This window comes from Tamandua tetradactyla, chromosome 2, assembly GCF_023851605.1.
Source record: "Tamandua tetradactyla isolate mTamTet1 chromosome 2, mTamTet1.pri, whole genome shotgun sequence".
NCBI classification, from domain to species: domain Eukaryota; kingdom Metazoa; phylum Chordata; class Mammalia; order Pilosa; family Myrmecophagidae; genus Tamandua; species Tamandua tetradactyla.
In genome coordinates, this window is record NC_135328.1 from 142359758 (window position 1) to 142386278 (window position 26521).

Below are 26521 nucleotides of genomic sequence, written 5' to 3' on the forward strand. Positions count from 1 at the left end.
TAGCAGAAATTTAAGTCATGTATGAACTAACCAGTGACTGTCCCATGGGGCCAGGTGGGGCCTTCAAGCTGTCCTTTAGGACTAAGTCCCTACATGGTACATGAGCCCAGCCCATCGCCTGACACCCACCCTCCTAGGTGACCCCCAGCACCCATCCTCTTCGATGACCTCCCAGCACCCATCCTCTTCAATGACCTCCCAGCACCCACCCTCCTAGGTGACCCCAGCACCCACTCTCCTCAGTGACCTCCCAGCACCCACCCTCCTAGGTGACCCTCAGCACCCATCCTCTTCAATGACCTCCCAGCACCCATCCTCTTCAATGACCTCCCAGCACCCACCCTCTAGGTGACCCCAGCACCCACCCTCCTAGGTGACCTCCCAGCACCCACTCTTCTAGATGAGCCTTGGCACCCACATTTAAGCATCTTTGCTGTTTTTAATCACTTGTAACGTATATTACAACTCTCAGAAATTATTATTTTTATTAGAGAAATTATAGCTTTACAGAAAAATCATGCATAAAGTACAAGATTTCCCATATTATTAATGCCTTGCATTATTATGGTACATTTGTTTCAGTTCATAAAAAACATTTTTATAATTATACTCTTACCTAGAGTCCATGGTTTACAATACAACTCTTTGTATTGTACAGTCTTTTGTGTTTTGTTTTGTTGTTGTTGTTTTTAATTTTTATTCTAGTTACATATGTGCAACTCAAAATTTCCTTTTTAACCACATTCAAATATATAATTCAGTGAGTTATATTGTGCTCACAATGTTGCACTACCATCACCACCATCCATTGCGAAAACTTTACGGGCAACCCAAATAGAAACTCTGTACAATTTAAGCATGAACTCCCCATTCCCTACCCCGATTCTGTCCCCTGGTAACCTGGATTCTGGATTCTGTCTCTATGAGTTTGCTCATTCTAATTATGTCAGTGTGATCATATATTTGTCCTTGTGTGTGTGTCTGGGTTATCTCACTCAATATATGATGTCTTCAAGTTTCATCCACTTGGTCGCATGGATCCGGAGTCCATTCCTTTTTACAGCTGAATATGTATGTACATCTGTGTATATATATACATATACACACCACATTTTGTTTATCTGTTCATCGGTTGATGGACACTTGGGTGGCTTCCATCTTTTGGAAATTGTGAATAACACTGCTATGAACATCAATGTGCAAATATCTGTTCAAGTCTCTGCTTTCAACTTTTTGGGGTATATACCCGGAAGTAGGATTGCTGGGTCATATGATAATCTATACTTAACTTCACGAGGAACTGTCAAACTGCTTCCATAGAGGTTGTACCATTTTTACATTGCCAACAACAGTGAATGAATGTTCCTATTTCTCCATATCCTCTCCCATAATTGTAGTTTTCTGCTTTTTTTTTTAATAGCACATCATTCTGATTTGTGTGAAATGGTCTCATTGAGATTTTGATTTGCATTCTCTAATGGCTAATGATGTTGAGCATCTTTTCATGCACTTTCTGGCCATTTCTATATATTCTTTGGAGAGCTGTCTAGTCAAGTCTTTTGCCTACTTTTTAAATTGGGCTATATGTCTTTTTGTTAAGTTGAAAGATTGCTTTATATATTCTGGGTATTAAACCCTTATTAGATATGTGGTCTCCAAATACTTTCTCTTGTTGAGTAAGTTGTCTTTTTAATTTCACAATAAATTCCTTTGTTGCACAAAGTTTTAAATTTTGATGAAGTCGCATTTATCTGTTTTTTTTTACGTTACTTGTGTTTTGGGCGTAAAATCTAAGAAAACATTGCCTAACACCAGGTCCTGAAGATGCTCCCCAATGTTTTCTTCTCAGAGTTTTATAGTCCTGTTTCTTATGTTTAGGTCTATGATCCATTGTGAGTTGATTTTTGTATAGTATGAAATAGGAGTCCTCCTTTGTTGTTTTACATGTGGACATCCAGTTTTTCCAGCACCATTTGTTGAAGAGACCATTCTTTTCCCATTGAATAGACTTGGCATTTTGGCACCCAAAAATCAGTTGGCCATAAATGTAAGGGTTGACTTGTGAACTCTCAATTAGATTACATTTGTCTATAAGTCTGCTTTTTGTGCAATTACCATGTTGTTTTTATTACTATGACTTTGTAATAAGTTTTAAGATTGAGAAATTACTTTTTTTTTTTTTTTTAAACATGGGCAGGCACCGGGAATAGAACCCGGGTCCTCTGACATGGCAGGCAAGCATTCTTGCCTGCTGAGCCACTGTGGCCTGCCCAAGAAATTACTTTTTAAAAAGCATGTTTCTTGGCCAACTACAAAAAAAAAAATCCAAGTATGATAGCATATTAATGGAAGATAAAAGTTGCTAATTTGTGATCTGAAGATGTGCACAGAAAAAAAATGAGTCAGGAAGAAGCCAGGTGTCCCAGATACACTGTAAGCACACAGAATGGAGGCTGTGTCCACATAAAAATAGAATCTCCAGTGTTGGAAAGTCCCCCTGAATTTATAATCCAGGGAAGAGAGAAACAATTAGAAAATAATAAATATGAGGTCTTATGATTCTGACTCCAAGTGTACTCATCAGGCTTTTAGTGAATGGCAGTCGGGATGGAAGCCTTGTAAAGTTCCAGCTGGCTCTCTTAGCTTAGCAGAGCCGAGCTCAGCTCAAGCCTGGGGCAAGGCTTCCACTGCAGGGTGGCTGTGGAGGTCAGAATAAAGGAGTAAGAAGCAGCCCCACAGTCCGGGAAGGGTCCTTACTCTCAAACCCTTTCCAGGAGTGGGTCAGGTTAAAACCAGTGATGCCAAAATTTGTGAATTTTGCGGGGGGAAATAATCATTTCAACAGGTTATGTTCTGAACAGACTAATTTCCAGCAAAATGGCTTAAGTTGCCCTGTATATGTTCCACCTTATTTGAAAGGGAACATGCATCAAAATAAATTATCCTTTTATAGTGTTGGTTTAAAATCACTTAATAGGCTTGATAGAAGTAGCTATTTTAAAGCTATGATCAGCTAATGTTGTTTTCCATAACCACAAATGAGTGCTTTAAGTGGAAATTCTATTTAAAGGATTTTAATCCTTTTTAGGTGTCTATATATGAGCATAATCCATATTTTGAGTTTTAGTTCCATGGTACAGTAGTATCAGTTTTCAATAACATTTTTGACCTTCTGTTTCTGAAGACTTCCACCTAAAGAACTCAATATCTTTTACAAATATGAACCTATTCAACTTTTATATAAAAATAGATATAGCATTTTAAGAAGGACACTGTCAGTGGCCTTAGGGAACTCAAAACACAGAAAAAAATGAAAAACAGTTGGTGGGAATTAGATCATTCTGTCTGTATTACTCAGTACTTACGAATATAAAATCACAGAACTTAACAGTTTTTCCTAAGAAATTCCTGTAAGTTTAGCTTTTAGGTATCTGACCTCAGGTTTTTTTGTTTGTTTGTTTATTAGAGAAGTTGTAGGTTTACAGAACAATCACATATAAAATACAGGATTCCCATATACTACCCTATTATTAACATCTTGCATTGATGTGGTACACTTGTTACAATTGATGAAAGCACGTTTTTATAATTTACTGCTAACTATAGTCCATGGGTTTACTTAGAGCTCAGTATATAGGGCAGTGCAGTGCCATGGATTTCTTAAAAATTTTATTCTGTTACCATATATGCAACCTCACACTTCCCCTTTAACCACATTCGGATATGTATTTCAGTGCTGTTATACTCACAAGGTTGTGCTGCTGTCACCACCATCCATTCCCAAAACGTTTCTGTCATTCCAAATAGGAACCCTGTACATTGTAAACCTTTACTTCCCATTCCCTGCTACCGACCTGACCTCTGGTGACCTGTGTTCTACATTTTGACTCTATGAGTTTGCTTATTCTAATTATTTTATATCAGTCAGCTCATATAGTATTTGCTCTTTTGTGTCTGGGTAATTCACTCAACATGATGTCTTCAAAGTGCTTCCATGTTGTCACATGTCTCAGAACTTATTTCTTTTTTATGGCTGACTGATATTCCATTGTATGTATAGACCACATTTTGTTTACCCGTTGATCTGTTGATGAGCACTTGGATTGCTTCCGTTTTCTGGTGAATAATGCTGCTGTGAACACTGGTGTGCAAATATCTGTTTGAGTCCCTGCTTTCAATTCTTTGGGGTATATACCTAGACGTGGACTGCCAGGTCGTATGGTTATTCTATATTTAACTTTTGGATGAATTGCAAACTGTCTTCCACAGCAGCAGCACCATTTTAAATAGCCACCAGCAATGAATGAGTGTTGCTATTTCTCCACAGCCTCTTCAACACCTGTAATTTTCCATTTTTTTTTTAGTAGCAGTCATTCTAATTTGTGTGAATTGGTATCTCATTGTGATTTTGATTTGCATTTCCCTAATGGCTACTGATGTTGAGTGTCTTTTCATGTGCTTTCTTGCCATTTGTATATCTTCTTTGGAGAAATGTCCATTCAAGTCTTGCCCATTTTGTAATTGGGCTGTATGTCTTTTTATTGTTGAGTTGAAGGATTTCTTTATATATTCTGGATATTAAACCTTTATCAGATATGTGGTTTTAAACGACTGTTTTTTTAAAAGTCAAGTTTAAAGGTATCCTAGTTTAACTTTGCTTGCTTTTAAGTGTATTAAATGTCTTGTTAACTGAAACTAATGATCCAAACTGCCTTCAACTGTGTATTCTTCACCACTTCCCCACCCCCAAGCTGCCTCCCTTTAAAATGTATGTTAAAGATGTTTCTATTTAATTAGAAACAAACTCAAAATTCAGGAAATGAGCTTGAAACTATCGAGCTCCAAAGGTCTTTCCTATTTTGTGGAGTTTAATGAGACTTGGGGAGGGAGCCGAGAAGGCAAGGTAAAGCCCAAGCAGCTGTAGGCAAGCGTGGGTTGTATTTGATGTTCACAGAAGAATGGACGTGGCAGGGTGTTGCTCAGTGAAGTGTGGGTTTCCAAGTTACCCACAGTGGTGTCTATTGTCCTGTTTCTCAATTGAATGATGTCATGTTTCATTTAAGGCGCTTGGTGATGCTGAAGTCTGTGGTCTGAGCACTAGGGGAAAAAAGGCAGCGAGAAAGTTGCAAATCAGGTTTTTGTAAAGCCTTTGTGTGCTGGGGTTTGAAGATAAAAGCTGACTCGTGCAATATTTCTACGGAAGGCGCTGCACAGACTAGTAAAGGTTTCTTGTTTTACCTGACTGAACACCCAGTGAAGTAATTCTCAGCATCAGCTGAAGGCAGGCAATGTGGCTCAGCCTGAGTGCAGCAAGGTAGGTGCTAAATTGAAGGCACCCAAAGAGCTGAGGCTGGGAATTTCCCCTCCTTGAGAGCAGGAAGCATTCCGCAGTGGTGAGGACTGATGCAGGGTTTTGTTTTGTTTTCTTCCCAGCCCTGTGCAAGGACAGAGGCTCACTTGGATATATTGCAACTATTCTGTGATAAATGTGACGTGCTGAAAAAAGGTATCCGACAATGGAATTCATTTACAGATTATTTTCCTTCATCTGAACTGCAGCCTGTCTTCAATCCTTTCTGTTCTGGTTTGGTTTGTTTGGGTTGGTTTTGACCGTTCTTTAAAGTTAGGTGTTGAAATATCTAGAGAGCAGATGCATGTGTGTCTCTGGGGCGAAAGCTACAATCATAAATTGTCGTGTGTGGAAGGCTCAGTATTTTAAGGTGCTTTATGAGGTTTGTGGAGGCTAAGCTGGGAGAAAAAATAAATGTTTGGAAATTCTGTGCTTAGCAACTGCGCTAGTGAAATTGAGTCTGAATCCAGTGGTCAGCAGTTTCAGCCGAGTTGACCGAGTAAATGCAGTTTCCATTTTGAGTGTTCCTTGGTGAGAAATACTTTTGTTAGAAGGAATGATTGGGAAGAAGGAAGTGAGTATCGTATTCAAACTAGACTTCATGCTGTTGTCCAATAGAGTCTGATTTTATTTTGTTTTATTAACTGTTTGAGTTTAGTGATACTAACATATCTGAAAGAAGATATATATGATAGAGTCCTTTAATCACTAATTATATGTTGAACATAAAAATCACATATTTTAATTTAAATTTAAAAAATATTTAATACAAATTGAGGTTATGATTTTAGTTTCCTTAAATAACTTTTTCAGTTTATGAAAGTGAGTACCTACTGAGGAAAAACTTGCAAAATACAGGAAAACATCAAAAGAAAAAGGCATCCATTCTCATGCTTAGTAAAGCCAATGTCAACATTTTATTGTATATCCTTTACTCTGATATGGATAAGCAAGTAGCATTTTAAAATAAAAATTGCAGTCATGCAGTCCATATGTTTAATAAACCACCCATTTTGTTCAACTGTATATTATGACCGTTTTCTGAGAAGATGACATTTCATCATTTCATATTGTACCTCAAGAAGGATTCATTTACTCAGGTCTCTTGTCAGACACTTTGATTTCTCTTCCTCCTTCTTAAAGTATTTAGCAGACTTTATAGATGGCTTTATTTACTTAGAGTGCTATTGTTAGTCTCTTGGGTTTCTTTTCTTCCTCCTCCTCCTTTTTCTTTAAGAAAATGTTGTTTAGCCTCATGCTTGGCTCCCAACTGTGCAGAGATGTTTTAGGAACTGAGTGTGTCCAAAACAGACTGAGCTTGTCTCTATTAAACTTTTTTTGTTTACTTCTTGCCTGAGATGTATGTTTTCACACTAAAAGGAAGGTGCTGTTCAAAATGAAGATGAAACATAGATCATTCTTTAATTTAAATTAAAAGTAGAGTGTTTTGTCTTTGGCAAAGTTAATGGTATATTTCATCATCCGAGATCTGCCATTAGGATGTAAAGAAAGTTGCTATTATATGGTTCCTGCTTGTGCTATGGCTGCAGAGGGTTGTGGGTCACGCAGCTGTAGCACTGAGCAGTCTGCAGCTGATATCAGGGATGGAGGCATGGGCTGCGGATTGGAGGCATCTGGCCCAGCTGTCTCACAGACAAGGGAACCAAAGACCGGAAGGCAAAGCCAGGGCAAAATGCAAATCCCGTGATGAGAGGGAAGAGTGTTAGATCATAATTTAAATTCTGGCAGGCCCTCTGAGCTTTCTCTATATACTGCGGGACCACACGTTCATACCTTTTGTACATGCACACACACATTTACAGTACACACATAAACATGCATGCACACACTTGCATGCCACAGACATACTCACATGCATGTGTGTGTGCATGCATACACAATGTAAGTCCTCTAGGTACATGGCACTTAGTAATTTAGACAACTTATGTTTTGTCCTCCGTTTCATAATCTCTAATCTCCTTTTCTGTCCTACTATTTTACAAATCTATACACCAGAAGGAATAATGAATTAGAAATCAGAAACTGCAGTCCAAGATTCACAGTTCAACTTTGAGCAACTACCCCATTCTTGATTTTTCCCCATCTATAAACTTATTTTTAAAAAGTAATGAAAATGAATTTTTAATTGTTTTGCCTGTTTTTTAAAGATAATTTTGATGTAGTGTTAAAGCAGTGGTGTATAAGGGTAAGGCTAAACTGTTAGAATAAACACTGTTCTGATTATCGCTTTCTGCATAACTAGTCACCCTAAAATTTAGTGGCTTAAAACAACAGCAATCCTTTATGATCCCTGAAGTGTCTGTGAGTCAGAAATTCACGAGAGGCTGTGCTCAGCAGTTCTGGCTTGGGACCTCTTGGGAAGCTGTAGACACATGGCCTGGGTGGGTCATCCCGAAGGCATCTCCCTTCGTATGTCTGGTGCTTAAGTTGGGGCTAGAGCTGCTGGTCGTTGGGCATCTCCAGCATATCAACTTCAGGATAGCCAGACTTCTCAGGTGGTGGCTCAGGGCCTGTCCAGCCCCAGCAATCGCAAGTACCTTTTATCTTCTTGCTCTGCCATCCTCTAGGGCATTGATGTCATTTTCATGGTTGAGACAAGTGTGCTGCCTCATATGAGTTCCACTGGGCAGAGGAAAGAATGTACAGAGCCAATTCCAGTGTCTTGAGACACGGACCCCAAAGAGGCACCTGTCATCTCCATTGGTGGGGTCTTGACCAAGTGGCTATCTAGTGGCAAGAGAGGGATGTGTCTAGCTGAGACTGACTACTCAAAAAGAAGGGGAGTGGAGATGGCAGTGGACGAATCACAGTCCTCTCCATAAGTGGCAACACCAAGGACTGGCTTTACTGACCCTTCAGTGGTTACAAGATTTAACTATTTATTTTGGGAAATGTTTACATTTACAGATAAGTTGTGTAGATAATAAAACGCATTCCTATTTGCCCTTCATCCCACTTCCTTAAATGTTAACATCTTGGGCTGCCATAGTACATTGGTCAAAACTAAGAAATGGACATGGCCACAAGAGTCTTTACTTTGTTACCGAACAGATACAAATAAGTATTAAATTCATGTCTCCTGGATTGACCACACTAAGCATTAAAGAACATGTGGAATTATAGTCTTGATTCTGCCATTAATACAAGGATCAAGTTGGTATTTTAGAAAACCAAGCAGTGAAGATCCATTTTGCTGAGCAAAATGCTATCCCAGAGGTGTATAGGAGAGGAGTGAGCTCCTCAAATACCTGATATTGTCTTTGAGATATATAAATATATATTTTGTAATATATACTTATTTTTTTAAATCTTGAAGTCAGTTGTTTATAACTTTGGGGTCCTGCCAAAGACTGGTTTTGTGTTCAATGAATTTTGCTGGTTGATGGAGTAACTTCCTGCTTATGCTTCAGTCTTTCTGTTGCCTCCCTCTCCTCGAGTAGTTCCTAGGCAGTGTAATCAGGAACACCATCAGTTAGTTATTCACTGGTATCGAGCACAACACATTCTCTTGATTTCCATGATTGTCCTGCCAGGGAACTTGGACTAAGCATTGCTACAGTCTAGAATAGCAATGAGCATGCCTTGGCAACCCCGATCTCTGCTCAGTCTTGGCTGTGAGTAGTTTCTTCCTTGCCTCATGGAGCAGGGTTCCCCTGGGAGTTGTGCCAGAGAGAAGGAGGCTGCAGAACCCATGAAGTTCCTCCTTGAACCTGTAAGCATGGCCACAGGAAACCTGGACTTGCCCTGCCATGGAAAGCCCTGCATCAAACCCAAATCAGCCTGAGACAGTGGTCACAGGTCAGCCAGCACTGCTTCAGTTAAAGTTCCAAAGGAGAACAGCTAACATAGCATCAAGTTGAAGAGCAAATAGAAAAAAAAACTTGTCATGAAATGCAATGTGTGAAAGCATATCTACATGGAGCTGTATGTCCATTTTTTTTCTTTTCCTTGAAGGGGACAGCAAAAAGGAGCATTTTAGTATGATGGTTTTTAGGCTAACAGTACTCATAATTGTAAGGTCCCCAAGACCCCCCAGCCCCATTTCCATGCTTTCGCCACCACCAGCAGGCTTACCAAGGACCAGATTGACCCAATCCTCAAGGTAGAACCCTGGCAATCCGTGGGCACAAGGTTCACGTGATGTGGGCCATTAGTAATGTCTGGAAAGAAGTTACTTATATAAGTTGTTATATTATAAATCCCACGTTTGGGATTTGGGAAGAGAGGGAAAGGAATTATGAGAAGAAAAGGGAAGAAACAAATTACCCAAATGTTAATACAACCTGCCAATCTCTCTTTCCCAACAGAGGTGAAGCTTTCTTCCTCTTGAGTTTCTCCCATCTGGGTATTGCAGTTTATCATGGAAAACCAGTTACCCCAATAATTAGAACACAACAGTTATTTTTGTGTAATTCATTACACAAATTTGTTTTATTTTTTATTTTTTGCTAATTCATAACAATAGTATTGTGTATTAATGAAATAAAAAAATTAACTGAATTGGCTTTCTCTCTGCATTCACTGTTATTTGAACAAATGTTGATAAGGAAGTAAATTTAAATCTTACAGCATAACATAAATTACCCAAAGACCTCTAGACCAATACTGTCTAACTGAAGTACAACACAAGCCACATGTGTAATGTGTGATTTTCTTGTAGCCTGTAACCATGTTAAAAAAAAGTAAAAAAGAAAGGGTGCACAGGTGGTTCCATCGTAGAATGCTCACCTTCCATGTGGGAGACCTGGGTTCGATTCCCAGACCACACACCCAAAAATAAAACACAAACAAACAAATAGGTGAAAATACTTTTAATAAGATATTTTTTTAACCAACTACATCCACAATATTATATCACCATGTAATCCATATAAAGCATTATTGAGGTATTTTGTATTCTTTTTTTCATACTAAACCTTTGAAATCCACAGCATACTTTACATCTGCAGCACATCTCAGTGCGAACTAACCCCATTTCAAGGACTGAGCGGCCACTTATGGCCAGTGGCTCTGGGTGACCAGAATTGATAACTGGTGAGTTCTGTTAGAAAGAATGGGCCAGACAGCGTGGAAGTCTTACATTATTTTGAGGGAGTTGAGAATAAGACCAGACACTCTTTATGAAGTACATTTCCTTATGTGAGAAGACTATAATTATCTTCTAAGCAATGAATCAATGTAAAAAAAAAATGCTTTCCATTAGCAAATGCAGTCTTATATCACATGCCATTATGCAACCTGACTTTAAATGTTTCACTTCTGTCATTGGCCATTTTAGGAGATATTTCGTTGGGAGTAGAAGGCTTGGCTAAACACTGCAGATATCCCTTGGTCCCAGGATTGGCTGTCTTACTTGGAGTTGAAAGAAAGTAGATAAAGGAAATGATAATAAGCAAGAAATGAGTCTCCTGAATTGCGTTCATATATCACTAGTCCTAATAATGAATGCAGTGCTAAGTGTTATTTAACTGCGTTCAATATAGTTTTCTGGACTGGGGAGAAGATTGATTCTTGTCTGGTCAGAAAATCAGAACTTGTCCTGAAGACTAGGGTATCCAGATGCATGGAAGGTGAATTGTTTGATCTGGACCTTTCCATATTTACTGACCTTTCCTATGCAGTATGTCCAACTTAGCTTTGTTCATAAATCAGAGCCCCATCAAACCCTTGGGACCTTAAAGCATCCTCATCCCCAAGGGACCACCTATTTGTCTATAGTGAGCTCAACCTCCTAGCTGTAGGTTTAGTGGAAATCAGTGGGAAGACGTCACCCTGGGGCCTGGCCCACTTTGAACTGCCCATGACTATCTTATCGCGGATCCCAAATGTGGGCAGGTATCTTGCACGTATACTTGAAGGCATGGTGGCTTCTTGGATTTTTGCCACAGTCAAGTTGGATCAGTCTTTTTAGGACAAGTGCATTTTAACTGCTGTAACCAAACCATGTTTATAAAGCCATAAAATTGTTACACAGCAGGCAGAAAGACTATTGCAAAAGCTTTAAAAATTTGTGGCAAACTTATACCATGTGATAGTGGTTATGCTGATAAATTACTCATTTTCTACACATTTCTTACCCCATTCCTTCTTGTTGACTCTGTTAGTTCCATTATTTTATATTCATGTTTCATATTTTCTGTAATATTTGCCATGAATGCAAATATTTTTTAAAAAATCGTATGTTGAAGGATACAGCATGACAGATTTTCTATTTTAGAAATAGGTATTAGTGCCAGCTATCTGATGTTCTTTGTTATTTAATCAAATCAAATTCACATTCCTATTGAAAAATTAGTGTTAATCTATATGCTTGTTACTGTTTTTGTCATGTTATAAAACTTTCCAAGTTTTACTCTCCTATTTTTTTCTAACAAAACCCATAACATAGATTTTGGTAGTAAGTTAACCAGTTTTTTTACCCTGCTAAAATGAAGCAAGTTTCTTCATTAATCACACTCTTTGTGGTAAACCATTTTGTTTCTATAAGCGTGGGATCTGATTATCAGCGTAAAGAATGCTCATACTTCCTTATAAATGAATAAATATTAGAATGTTGGGTATGTCACCAAAATCATTTCTGAAAGTTTAAATTTCATTGAGGGCCTTTTTGGGTCCAATCACCTATTTAAGTGTTATGGGTAATAAGTGATCTTTTAACTTTGCAGATATTTTCTCTTTATGCCCTTTTATCAACCCTAATAGCTCTATTATTTAAAGATATATTTTCTTCCTCATAATTCAGACCTGTATTTACTAATTATTTTGTTGTATCATATTTTCCAATATTGTGGAATGTTAACTACAGTAAAATATAATCTCTAATAGTGTAATTCCATATATGCTGAAATGGAATACTAGCTTTCAAGAAGAGATTTAGAGAAATATTTAGTGAGGGGATAGTTTTAGGAGGAGTGTAGGTCTTAAAATTTTGGTCTGTTTTTCTTGTCTGGTATTAGTAAGAAATTATCTATGTGATACTTTCTTTAGTGCCATATACAAGTATCAAAATAAATTGCCAGTGTCATTTCGGTAGAGTTGAATCCAAATAGTTGCTTAAAATTTTGTGGAATTATATTGGAAAACTTTAAAATCTAGAACAGTGTTTCTTAAAATTCCATGAACACAATAATCAGTCTTTTTTTCCCATTTCAGCTATTTTTGAATATTAATATTCAAAATATGAATATTAATGTACATTCAGTGGCATTAATCCATTTTTGCAATGTTACGCTACCGTCACCACCATCCATTACCAGACTTTTTCATCACTCAGAATAGAAACTCTGTACCCATTAAGCAATAGCTCCCCATTCTCCCTTCTCTTAAGCCCTAATCTACTTTCTGTTTCTACAAAGTTACTCATTTTAGATAGTTCACATAAATGGAATCATACAATATATGCCTTTTTATGTCTGGCATATTTCATTTAGCATAATAGCTTCAAGGTTTATCCATGTTGTAGCACGTATCAGAACCTCCTTCCTTTTTGTGGCTGAAGAATATACCACTGTGTGGTTATCCTACATTTTGTTTGTCCATTCATTTATCAATGGACATTTGGGTTGCTTCCACCTTTTGACTATTATGAATAATGCTGCTGTGAACATCAGTGTACAGGTTATCTGTTTTGAGTCCCTGCTTTCAGTTCTTTGGGGTATATATCCAGGGATGGGATTGCCTGATCATATGGTAATTCTATGTTTAACTTTTTTAGAAATCCCCAAACTATTTCCCACAGGGGCTGCACCTCCCACCAGCAGAATACAAGGATTCCTATTTCTCTGCATCTGTAGGGAGCCCTTTAAAACCTATAGGAATCACTTGTGCTGCATGTTCAGAATATAGAGTCCTGGGTCCTGACCTCTGAACCTTTAACCTGGTAAATTGGGATGGGTCCACCCGTATTGGCCGTTCTGGGTGATGATAGGGAGAAAATGGATGTAGTGCTTCTCAGACTGGAATGAGCATGCAGATGAAGCTGCCATCTTGTCAAAATGCAGATTCTAGTCCTAGAGGTCTGGGACCCAGATTTCACATTTCTAACAAGCTCCCAAACCCCAAGTAATGCCTTAGAAACTGTCATTGTGCTACTTTATTTGCCACAGGTCCCTTCATGTTACTTCCTAACTTGGTACTTTTTTGTTTTTGACCTTACCATTTGCTAGGCTGTACCCTTTCCCAGGAAACTTGCATCTGATGCAATTTCAAAATATCTCATCAGATCCTTTTCTTTCTTTCTTTCTTTTTTTAGTGTATGTAGATGAGCCCCAGTTGCATGTTGAAGTTCCATCAGCTGTGACAAAAGTCCAAGATCTCCAGCCAGCAAAAGCCCTGCCTGGAGCAGCGGGGCCTCCCCCCACACAGGGACCCACGGCTATGGAGCTGTCGGACAGCGACCGGCCGGTCAGCTTCGGCTCCACGTCATCCTCGGCCTCTTCCCGGGACAGCCACGGCTCCTTTGGCAGCAGGATGACCTTAGCCTCAAATAGCCACTTGGGCCTGTTTAACCAGGACAAGGACGCCGGGGCCGTAAAGCTGGAGCTGCTTCCTGCCAGGCTGTTTCCTGGCAGCGAGCTGCAGAGGGTCAGCCAGGCCGGGCCACAAGATGTGGAAGAGGACAGAGAGAGGCCCCTGGGGACGCCGCGGAGGGTGTCCCCAACCACGGCCAAGGCTGCCGTGGTGGCCGCCACCAGCCCCAAGCTCCTCTATGTGGACAGAGTTGTCCAGGAAATTCTGGAGACGGAAAGGACATACGTGCAAGATTTGAAAAGCATCGTGGAGGTAAGGCTGCCCACGTCTTTCAAGTTTGTCACCCAGGATGAATGTGTGTGCAAAATAAAAGCCAAAGCCACCTGATACCTGTAAACCAGGCAATGCAGAAAGGGTGTAAATGTTAACTAGATCATAATTTATGAGAAATCCCAGTGCCGCCCTTGCTGTGTTAGTATCCTCTTAATATCTGCAGTCAGGAGTTGATCACATGGCAGAAGCAAAGAGGATGACCCGATGCTCATCACCATATTCTGAATTAATAAATGTTTCACAAAGGGTCTGAGAGGGTGGAGCAGGACTTGGGGCCACCTGATTTACAGGTATCAGGTGTATCCCATCCTCAGTCTCCTGTCTACAGTGTGGCCTGCACACTGGGATCACCTGGGGAGCTTTGAAAAAGACTGACACCATATCCCACCCCTGGAGGCAGTGATTTAATTGGTCTGGGGCGTGGCTTGGGCTTTGGAATTTTAAAAGCTGCTCCGGTGATTCCAGTGTGCAGACAAATTGGGGAGTGGAGCACACCTCGCAGCCCCGCAGTCTCAGCTGTGTCCGGGATCGGTTGGTGTTTTGAAGGAGAGGGGTGAAGGGTAGGGAACAAACGTGGGCTTTGTCTTGTCTTGGACATTTACTTCTCCTTCACTTTTACAGAAAACAGTTTTGGGTAGATCATTTAATTTAGTCTTTGTCAATTGAGCTCAGTTTATGGGCCAGATCACATACACCGGAAATTCAATAATTATTTGACTTTTATGTTTTTTAAGTCAGTTTTCAGGATAAAGTAAGAATTATTCAGAGAAACCCAGATGTTACCTCATTCTCAATTTATAATTAAAATGTTAACGTTTCAAAAGCAAATTTATCTATTACAAATCTGTACTAGTTCTACTGCCCAGTAATCTACCAAGTTCTTTCATGTTTTAGTGCTGCCTGCCTTTTGACTTTTAATCAAAAATATGTCTGAGTGGAATAGAGGATTTGCTGATGAGCACATTCTCCGCTGAAGACATACATTTTTGTCGCTTTAGGGAAAAAACAGTTCTAAAGCCTGACAGTTACTTGCGTTTCAAATGATAGAACCAGATCCTGTATACTAAAAATAGTTATGACATAACCCCCCAGTAAAAATAGAAAAGTCAATTGATGTTCAACCAAAACAATATGTGGTACCAAATGTAGAATAAGCCAGGCCAATTTTTTTTTTTTAATTTCAACAATGATGTCATTTGTACTTGAGTAGGAATACCTGTGAAACTGCCAAGTATTTTACAACCTCTCAGGAAACTTATGGGTATCAAAGCTTTATTTAGTTCAGGCATCGTTTCTTTCTTTCTTGGCTCCTTTCTGCCTAATGAAAACTTACCATGCTGAGAGAGAGAGAAGCCTTTAGTCACAGAACTAGAATCCCACTTTTTCTCTGAAGCTTTTGATAAACTTTAGACGTGAAGAGACAAGGCAAGATAATCAGATAAAGACAGGATATTTTTTTCTAAGAAAGTTTCCATGTAAGTTCTATCCCAAGCTATTCGCATGTTCTTGCTTTTTTACTTTTTCCATGAATTAACTGTGATTTACACTAGGGATTGGTGAACTTTTTCTGTAAAGGGTCAGATAGTAAACATTTTAGTCAATGGGATTCTCAGATGTTGGTTACACTTGCAGAGAAAGTCATATGTCTTTCCCAGATGTAGAGATGTTTAATTAACATAATCCCAAATATATAGGGTGAGGGGTGGGGAATGATTCTTTCCTATGCCACTTCCTCAGTTGTAAATGAACCCCTAATGCTTTCTGAAAATATAACAACAAAATATTTTTTCTGTCTCCATGGCTTCCCATTCCTTGCATTCCTCTCCGGACCCTTCTCTCTGGGCCCCCAACCCCCACCCTCTACTCCTCTGTCCGACATCCTAGTCACTTGCTTTGGAACATTTGACATTTTGGAGCAAGGGAGGTGAGGCCTTGACTGCACTGGTACTCCAGGAATAGGGGGGCAGGGCTGGTATTTCCATTTCTATATATGGCTGGAAGGGCATTCACAGATAAAATAAAACAAGATAGAAAGGCAGTTTTTAAAAGTTAAAAGTAAAATGGCCAATGTTATAATTTGTGGAGAGATTGAAATATCCATACTTGGAGAGTAGAATATAAGGATCTCTTTCATGTTTAATGGGACCTTTGATTGATTGAGCAAGGGCTCTCATGGGTAGAGCGGGTTCCTTTAATCTTTCTAAATGATCTATAAAAGAGCCTTTGAGAGCCTCCTGAGATTTGGCCCCAGATATAGTTCATGGCCTGTTTTAACCTTTTAGGAGAGTTTTTAAATAGTTCATAACGTGACAGGGTGCCATGTAATTAGAAGTTGCAACCGCTACTACCAAATGGCATCTTTGAACTATAAGACATGCTAAATTAGACCATTTCTAATGTCTAATTGGTGTTGAAGATGTGTGTCTTTAGTGGAAAAAGTGAGTAAAATATTAAGTACAACATGATTTTTTTTCTATCCTATGCCAGATAACTAAAATCCTCTTCAAGCACCTTTGTCCGTAGAGTTTGTTAAAAAGTTAAGTAAATATCATAGCTTTAATGTTTAAAATTTTAAAGGGCCAGAGTCTTAGACATCTATTTAATAGGCATTCAGCAGTATTCAAAAGCTGCTGCAAAACAAGGATGAGGAAACTGTTTTATCTACACTCTTGTGCCCCATTGTCACAGCTTCCAGAAGCAGCTGCTCTTAGTGTTGGAGGAATCAGTTCCTCGGGAGGAGGACAGTCTTACACTTGGGGAATGATCTGTCTTGTTTTCTGTGTCTGTGTTAACAAATTACCACAGAGTGACTTGAAACACCTGAAATTTACTGTCTCACAGCTCTGAAAGCCAGAAGTCCTCAATCCAGGTGTGAGTAGGCCATGCGTTCTCTGAACCCTGTCCTGGAGAACCTTCCTTGCCCCTTCTGGCTTCAGGTGGCTCCCAGCAATCCTTGGCAGTTCCTTGGCATGGGGCAGCATGCTCCAATCTCTGCCTCCCTGTCCACGTGGCCATGTTCCTTCTGTGCCCTAATTTCCCTCTTCCTATAATGGCAAAGTCATCCTGGATTAAGGGCCCACCCTGCTCCAGTGTGACCTCATCTGAACTTGATCACACCTGCAGAGACCCTATTTCCAAATAAGGTCCCCTTCACAGGTTCTGGGTGGGGCATTAAGTTTTGGAGAGACACTGCTCAGCCCAGCAGCACACACCTTTTTTCCAATTTTCCCAAGTTTGTGGCCAGGCTTAGTGAGTCTGTGCAGTGGTCCCACAGCATGCTCTGTCGAGGGATTTAGTCCTGCTCTTGTGAGAAGTCTATGATTTGGATCAAATGGAATCTGAGCTGGCTTTTGTCCTGAGGTACTGCTCCCTCCAGGATGGCATGTTCAAGTTTAGAAGCGGTTTCTGATGAAGCTTGACTTGTGGTTTGATCCTTTGGAGAAACAAAGCTATTTGGTGTGGAAAGGGCAGCCGTGCCTCTACGACTCTTTTCACTTAGCCATAAAAGATTAATTGAGTATGGGCACTCTCTGGACTTGCCATAACTGAGTAGGGCACTTGACAAGAGGAGAAAGCTGTCATAAAGAGGTGAGTTGTAGATTTTATCACCTTTATTTGCAGATGGCCTCACTCTATACTTTCCCTTCACTTTAAAGACAATTTATTAAACTGACACATTTTACAAGGTTCATTTAGGCCAAACTTTTTTGAAGACAATTTATTAAACTGACACATTTTACAAGGTTCATTTAGGCCAAACTTTTTTGAAGACCAAGGGAGAAAATGTGTTCAATGTGAGAGTTTAGGACTTGGCAGGAATTGTTTTTAATGAAGGCTTCTTATGTGGGTGGATTTACTAAAGAACTTAGACTATAGCGCTTGGCATAATTTGACATACTTTTTTTGTATGTATGACATTAGAGCACTTTTCTTTGAGTGTCTCTATTTTTTTTTCCTCCAAGAGTTTTTACCATAATGAGTGAATGAACTCTTTCTTGAAACCACTTAGTTCTATGATAATTTACAGGCAAACCTATTTGATAGTATTCTGCTCTATAGAATAGCTCATCTAATCATTTACATAATTCCCAAAATGTTGTTAGTTGTCTTCATATCTTATTATTATTGCTTTTAATTTTTATCCCCTCTTCCCTACCTGACCCTCATCTCTCCCTGCCTCAACAATAACATAGCAGGCAGCAACGCTGAGTGATTTTGAGCATTCATCTCTTTTTCATTGCACCTAATGTTGAGGGGCAGGCTTTTACCTCTTTCCATTCCTAACTGGTTTGCCCACTTTGAATGCTGTGTAGATACTTTCTGATTGATTGCCAGTGAACAATGAAAATAGTTTGAGGTGAGCAGGAATTGTTAAGAGCAAACAGGTTGAGATGTGCTGAATTGCTGTGTAAAAGGAGCTGTTAGCTGCTCACCAACCGAGCATGACCAAAGCCAGACCAGGCTACTCACTGCAAACCCTTATGGCCAAAGGGTTTGAGTCACAACATGGAGAAAACATTTAAGCTCCCTATATTAGTAAGAGTCTCCTGGGGAATGTGTATAGGTAGTGAAGGTCATCAACCTTAAGCTTTGTGACCATTGACCAACTTCAATGCAAGGACCCCCCCAAATTAATTATAGGAGCAATAATAATAGGACCCACTTGATAATACTGAATGCAGTGAGGGTAAAGCAGCTCATCCATATCACTTGGAACTGGCACCCACATATGACTCCAAGGCCCACCCTTTTTATCATTATTCTACACCATTCTCCCAAATCTCCTCTTTAGAGTCTAGCAGAAGGTTCAAGTGTTCCAGTCCTCTCCTTCACACTCTAGAGCAGGGTTGTGCCGAAGGGATACCACCGATATTTTGGAAAGGATAATTCATGGTTTTAGGAGATACCTGTGTGCACTGTAGGATGCTCAGCAGCAAACCGTGGCCTCTACCCGCCAGATACCAGTAGAACCTCCACCACCCCACTTGTGATAACCAAAAATACCTCCAGACACTGTGAAATATCTCCAGGAGGACAAAATCACTCCCAGTTGCAAACCACTGCTCTAAAGATTTGGGACATATCATGTATTAGTTAAAGTAAAACAAAGCCACGATAATGAATCGACTTCAGTGGCTTAACACAATGGAAGTGTATTTCTTTCCCCTGTAACAGTCCTGGGTGAGTGTTGAGGTTAGTGGGAGCGGCTCTTGTCCATGCCGTCGTTCAGGGACCCAGCCTTGGGTTCTGATGAAGACGGAGGTTCTGCCATCATTCAGCACGTGACCTCCAAGCTCGCCGCGAACTTGACCTTCTCAGTCAGCCAGAAAGGGAAGCGTATGGAGGTGGGCATGGAGGTTTCTGAGCCAGGCATGGAAGTGGCTCACACTCTTCTCTCATTCCCCCGGCGAGAATCTGATCAAGTGGCCACTCTAAATTATAAGCATGGCTGAGAGATGTAGTCTAGCTTTATGCCCAAAGAAGGTGGGAGACCTTTTTGTGAACAATTATCAGCCTCCATCATGCACGGTATATAATTGAGATGTGCTCATTGTAAAACACATATCATTATATTCCCCACTACCACAAACAAGAATTTTAAAAGAAGAAAGCAATAAAGATTTTGGTGATGCTTACCCACTGAGGTTATTGGCTACTCTCTCTGCTAAGTGATCCTACAGTGTTTTCAATGACTTGTTCATTTAGAGCTTTGTGCAAATTCAGACCAATGTATCTTCTTGCTGCTCTGCTGTTCCCTTTTATGTGTCTCCTTCACCCTTTTTCCTCTACCCTTTCCCCTGTCATCTCTAATTTCCTCCCCCACTCTTCTTTTTTTTTTTTTTTTTTTTAAAGGAAAGACAGAGAGAAGGAAGGAAGGAAGAAAGGGAAACATTTTTAAACATTTTCTTGTTTTATTGTATTCTGTTTCTCCGTTTTTGTTACATGGGCTGGGGCCGGGAATCGAACCGAGGTCCTCCGGCATAGCAGGCAAGCACTTTGCCCGCTGAGCCACCGCGGCCCGCCCCCTCCCCCACTCTTCTTGTTCTCCTGATTCCTATCTTAAGACCTAGCAATAAGGCCATTTGGAATCACTTAACATCGGAGGTATATTTTGGACTAAAAGGAAGCCTGCTGAACTCGTTTAGTTCAAAGGCAGGGACTGTGCTTGTCTGTCTATCATTCTGGAAACATTGTGCGTGGAAGGGAATTAGAGGGGGTAATGAACTAAAAGCCAGCAGACACTTAATAGGATGATGCTGGGAAGCTGCAAGTTTATTGCCATATTGATAAAGCTTATAAGACAATTAAGTGCCCTTCTTTATACTGCCCTGCCCTTCTTTTTTTTTATATACTCACAAGTATAGTTTATTATAGTGAAAAGATACAGATTAAAATTAGCAAAGCCTAAAGTGACAAAGCACAGACTCTGAGAAAGACAAGGCACACGCTTCCAATATGAACAGCACTTATTCTCTGAGAAATGACGTGAAAAATACTTAAAAAGTGTTGCCCTGGCCTTCTTTTAAACTCATTTCTGTAACCATTCTGAGAAAGTAAAATGAGCATTCTGGGCATATGATGAAAAGGGAGACAATACAAAAACAAATTGTTAAAATTGTTTTTAGCACATTCTTAAGCTCTGTGCTCACCAAATCAACTGACATCACTACAGATGCATTGGTATATAAAGTGAAAGTCAACTTGCAGCTTTTCAGGAGTGAACTTTTAAAAATGCATTTGCTGTCAACAAATAGTCTGCTGACATTGCTAACCTTTGCCTGAAGTACAGTTTTCAGATTACAGTAAACTTTGGCAATAGCGTAATGATCCCCAATTGGATTCAGTGAAATTCTTCAGTGTATCTCTGAGAAATACTAAATCTCAGAAAATGGAAAATTGCTCTTGAGTTCCCAACATCCTGGTTTTTTGCTTCCTTCTTGGAAATTTGAGACTGGAATGAATGAGTTGTGATCCGTCTATAGATGTCTGGGGTATCGGAAGCTCAAGTCAGGGTTTTGGGAGACCTCCTTACTGTATTGCAAGAATATGTGATTGAGAATGAATTATAGATAAAGATTCTTTTTACTCCACATCAAATGTTTAAGACCCAAAAAAGAGAGAGTACAGATGACTAAGTGAAGAGCTGAGTGTTTCAAAGTGCCTACAATGTGTCCTGCCATAATGTGGCATATGCATCCCTAAAATCCATGTACTGTGCTGAATCATGAGGGTGGAAAATCAGGGAAAATGAGGGCTGTTGACATACACAAAAAACAGGTATCTTCAAATTCATATGGAATTGTAAGGGGTCCCAGATTGCCAAACAAACTTGAAAATAGTGGACAAAGTTGGAGGACTTACACTCCCAATTTCAGAGTTCACTTCAATCAAAACTGTGTGGCATAAAGATAAACATATAGACTAATGTAGTAGAATTGAAAGTATAGAAATGAACCCACAGATCTCTGGCCAGTTGATTTTTGACGTGGATGCTAAGTCCATGCAGTGGGAAAAGAATAGTTTCTTCAACCACTGGTGCTGGGAAAGCTGGATATCCACATGCAAAAGAATGAAGTTAGATCTCCACCTCACACTATGTACAAAAACTAACAATGCATCAACAACCTAAACATTAGAGCTGAAATTGTAAAACTCTTAAAATAAAATATATGGAGAAATCTTCATGACCTTGGGTTTGGCAGTGAGTTCTCAGATATTATGACAGCCAAACCATAAGCAGCAAAAGGAAGAAAAGATAAATTTGACTTTGTCAAAATTAAAATCTTCTGCGCCTCAAATGGCATTATCAGCAAAGCAAAAAAGCCTACAGATGGGAGAAAATGGTTGCAAATCATATCACTGATAAGGGCTTACTATTTAGAATATAAATGAACTCCTATAATACAACAAGAAAATGATGAATAACACAAGCAAAAAAAGAACATTTTTCCAAAGAAGGTTTACAAATGGCCCTCTTAGCACATGAAAAGATACTCAACATCATTACCATCAACACCAAATGGGATTCTCGCCTGCCATGCCCAAGACCCAGGTTTGACTCCCCAGTGCTGCCCATGCAAAAAAAAAAAAAAAAAAAAAAACGGGAGGGGGTGCAATGGTGGCTCAGTGGTAGAATTCTTGCCTGCCATGCCAGAGACCGAGGTTTGATTCCCAGAGTCTGCCCATGCCAAATAAAAAGGGAAATTCAAATCAAAAGCATACCCACAAGAATGACTGTTTTTTAAGAAAGCAAGAAATAAGTGTTGGAGAGAATATGGAGAAATTGGAACTCTCATGCATTGTTAGCAGTAGTGTAAAATGGTGCAGCTACTGTTGAATGCAGTTTGGATGTTCTTCAAAAAGTTAAACATAGAATTACTATATCATCCAGCAATTCTGCTCTTCAGTGTCTACCCAAAGAAACTGAAAACAGGGACTCAGGCAGATATTTGTACACCGATATTCGTAGCAACATTATTTACAATAGCCTGAAGAGAGAAGCAACTTAAGTGTCCATCAACAAATGGATAGACAAGCAAAGTGTGGTGTATATTAGTCAACCCTAAAAAGGAGTGATGTTCTGATACACGCTATAACATGGATGAATTTGGAAAACATTGTGCTAAGTGAAATAAGGAACATGAAGGAAAGTATTGTATGGTTCCACTTATATGAAATATCTAGCGAAAACAAATCCATAGGAAGTAGGTTCCATGTCAACAGGGGTTGGGGGGCAGGGTGGGAGGAGGAGTTATTGCTTGATGGGTATAGAGTTTCTGATTTGGATGATGAAAAGCTTTAGTGATAGACGGTGGTGATGGTTGCACAACATTTTGAATGTAATGAATGGTACTAAATTGTACACATAAAAATGGTTAAACTAGCAAAACATTTTTAAAAGAAAAGATAGGAACCTAATAAAAACAGTAGCACAGTTTTATACATGTTTAATGATTAAGAAATACACACTTGCTACAATAAATATGACACTTTTCCTTGAGAAAAGACCCAATGGTGCTTGCGAAAGGGTACACCTGCCCTCCCCACTACCCACCTGGTTCCCGCGCTCACCACCTGTGTGTGAGAGGAAGTAGACAAAAAGAGAGAAAAAGCAAGAATTAAAAAAATCTGTATAAATATAAAACAGGTTAAGAGGAAACACAGGGGAAGAATAAAGAAAGGGGAGGTTGCAGGGTTGCAGTTCATAGGTTGCCTGAATTCAAAGCCAGGTGGGGACGGGTGTGGCCTCTGATTGCATGTGGTGAGCTGAGGGACCTGGAGGCTGGGAGGGCTGTGTGTGCATTTAGTGCTGCTCTCTTGTGCTGAGGACAGTTTTGTGAGTTCACCTGGTGTTGCTGGTGGATGAAATTCCACGGGAACAAACCCAAAATCCAGAAATCTGCATTAAGCTCATATTGGTCCCTAATATGTCAGTCGGGCAGAAACAAAGTCATGCTTCAAGACAAACATTATAGCAGGACTGACCGTCCTTATTCTTTGGAATATTATGACTTGTTTACAAAAGATCACACAGACAAACCCTACCCCACCCCCATTTGCTCTGACTAGAAGATTGTCAAAACACATGGTCTTCCGTTCATGTTAAATAAGATTAATTTGAAACTATGAAAAATGAATGTCTTTATTGAACTTTTTATTTCTACTTTATAAGAAAAAATGGTTTAAGAGAATTTAAAGCTCCCATAGTGGCTTGGGAGAGTATTCTTATTTCTGAAAACTAGCGAATGGATTTTTTTTACCCTAATCTTGGATAAATAAGTGTAATTACTTGCACATATAAATTGTTGTAGAAAAATTTTCCTTTACTGAGAGGATTTGTGTAATTTTGTAAAATATTCTTGCACGAACTTTAACGTTTGCTGTCTATGAAATTCTTAGTACACCAAAGAGATTTAAGGGGTAAATGTTAGTGTGTTTCTTATGTTAAAATTAGAATAACATTTTCCACCTCCACTTGCAGATTAAGAGTTAGACAGTGAATTAAAGAAAGGACAGTCTTAGGTAATCAGGAAGAAAAAGTAGAAAATAAGTAGGAGCTGTACTTTCCTGGGCATAACTGAGTACATTTATTTCATTTTGTGAGCAAGCACTTGCATAAAAATGAAAAAGAAAAGTCCTTCATTCTGTTAAGTTTGGCTTTTAAAGCAACATTTTGAGATTTCGTGGTGGGGATTTTTTTTGTTTTTTTTTTTGAAAACTAGTTAACTCAGGTGATTGCATAGCAATTGTTACTGGTATGTTAAAGACCAGCTAATATATTTCAAAGACTGCCTGTAGGCAAAATTGTGTTGAAGATTTGCTAAAACAGATCCTGTTCAGTTGGGTTAGAATCCTGCTGCTTTTTGGGTGTGTGCCATGCTGAATATAAAATTACAGTGAGTGGGTAGAAAATTATAGAATTCAGAAAATTATGTTCTAAACAAGCCAGCGTGCCACTGGAAGAAGTTTCCCTTGGCCAGACCTCTCTTCCAAAGATATGTTCCTTGCACCTTGTGAAACTAATCACGTGGGCGGTGTGTTCAAGCAAGTGTGTATGTCCAGTCAAAATTGTGCTCTAGCATTTAGAGAGGGAAGAGGCAAGCTAGCTCTGCATCTTCCTGGGCTGGTGCAAGGCTGTCAACCTAGGTAACTTGGGAGTTAATTGTTTGTTGGTCATATAGGTTTTAGCTCGCTCCTTTCCCCACTGAAATTGCTTCGCCATGGATGGATAATGGCATCCCTCCTTACAAAAATGTGCATGGCGTTCTTGTTGGTAGTAGAATCAGGGCACATTTTAGAATGGGAAATATCTCAGTGATGTCTGACTACCGGTAGATTCTGAAAGGGCAAAGAGTGTCATAAGTTGGGGCCCTGATCTAGTCGGCATTAAATTTATTTTATTTAACTGGCCTTCAGCCCAATTCCTGCCACTCAGCTCTTAAGACATACTTGCAGAATAAATTTTCTGGTCCTCCCTCGCCATTTTTGTACTTGAGGAAATGGAGATTGGAGAATCAAGAGATCTCTCCCACCTGGGCGGGCCGCGGTGGCTCAGCGGGCAAAGTGCTTGCCTGCTATGCCGGAGGACCTCGGTTCGATTCCCGGCCCCAGCCCATGTAACAAAAAACGGAGAAACAAAATACAATAAAACAAGAAAATGTTTAAAAGATGTTTCCCTTTCTTCCTTCCTTCCTTCCTTCTATCCTTCCTTCCTTCTCTCTGTCTTTCCTTTAAAAAAAAAAAAAAAAAAAAAAAAAAAAAAAAAAAAAAAAAAAAAAAAAAAAAAGAGATCTCTCCCACCCAATGCAAGTCCTAGCTCTGCCACTGGCTGCCTTTGTTCATCAACAATTCCTTTACTTCTGTGATCTGGGGTTTCTTCATCTCTAGAGTAGGGGAGGGCCTCCTACCTCCTAGGGAGAAAAGCAGAACTAATACCTGTGAATGCTTAGCTTGAGTAAGCTCTAGCCTCATGCTGTCTCCCACATTTCAGCGAGAAATAACCAGAAATGAACACAAACCTTGAGGGTACAAACTGGGGACTAAATAAGTACTCAATAAGTACTCAATAATGAAATTCTCTAGAAATACATGAATTTTATTGCCCAGTCTTCTCCACCTCAGCCACAGCAAGGATGAAATTGAACCCGGTGTGTGGGTTTGTGTCTAGCCACCACACAGTTTAGGCAAAACCAGCCTGGAGATGCAGAGCGGAAGTGGGAACACCTAGGGGTCACTTGTCCCGAAATGTAGGGACAAGTCTAAAGCAATAGGTGAAACTGTCCTGTTTTCCCCCCTCCCACAGAATATGGGCTGTCTTTGAGGATGAGAAATTGGTTCCCACTGTTCCACAAGTCCAGAGAAGCTCACTGGGCCCCTATTTTGCCATCCCCTTTTTCAGAAGCCAGACTTGGCTCTAAAGTTCCAAGTCCAGTTTTTAAAGGGGGGTCACTGGTAAGATATGTGAATTCACTTCAAGTTCAAAACTATCTAGAATCATCAAAAACTTCTTTTGGTGAGAGAATCCATTCTAAGAAAATTCCTGCCTCAAAAATAGGACTGAATCAAAGAGCATAAGGCTCATTTATGAGGAGTACATAACTGGTCATCAGCTGGATTTCTAACCAGAAGAGTAAGCTCCCATGGACAGGTTCTAAGGGGCTATTATATGGGCAATTAAAAGCTATCAACTAAGAATCTGGTTCAGAGGAACAGCTAAAAAAAAAAAAAAAACGGGGATTTTTCTAAAACAGTGGCTCACATGAGAATCACCTGGGGTGCTCTTAAACCTCCTCAACTGCCCCCTGGACCAGTTGACTACAAATCTCTAGGGCACGGTTAGTTTTTCTC

The 26521-nt window shown here is 39.7% G+C and overlaps 1 protein-coding gene across 6 annotated transcripts in view; it reads left to right on the plus strand.

The window, feature by feature from the left end:
- PLEKHG1 (pleckstrin homology and RhoGEF domain containing G1) overlaps nt 1-26521 on the plus strand; it is a 248201-nt gene that overhangs the window by 135797 nt on the left and 85883 nt on the right. For 3 of the 6 annotated variants that reach the window (XM_077149263.1, XM_077149261.1, XM_077149266.1), the window contains exon 2: nt 13623-14152. In XM_077149263.1, the coding sequence (XP_077005378.1) occupies nt 13748-14152 (405 nt within the window). In that variant the 5' untranslated portion in view covers nt 13623-13747. The other 3 variants (XM_077149264.1, XM_077149265.1, XM_077149262.1) reach the window with 3 other exon arrangements.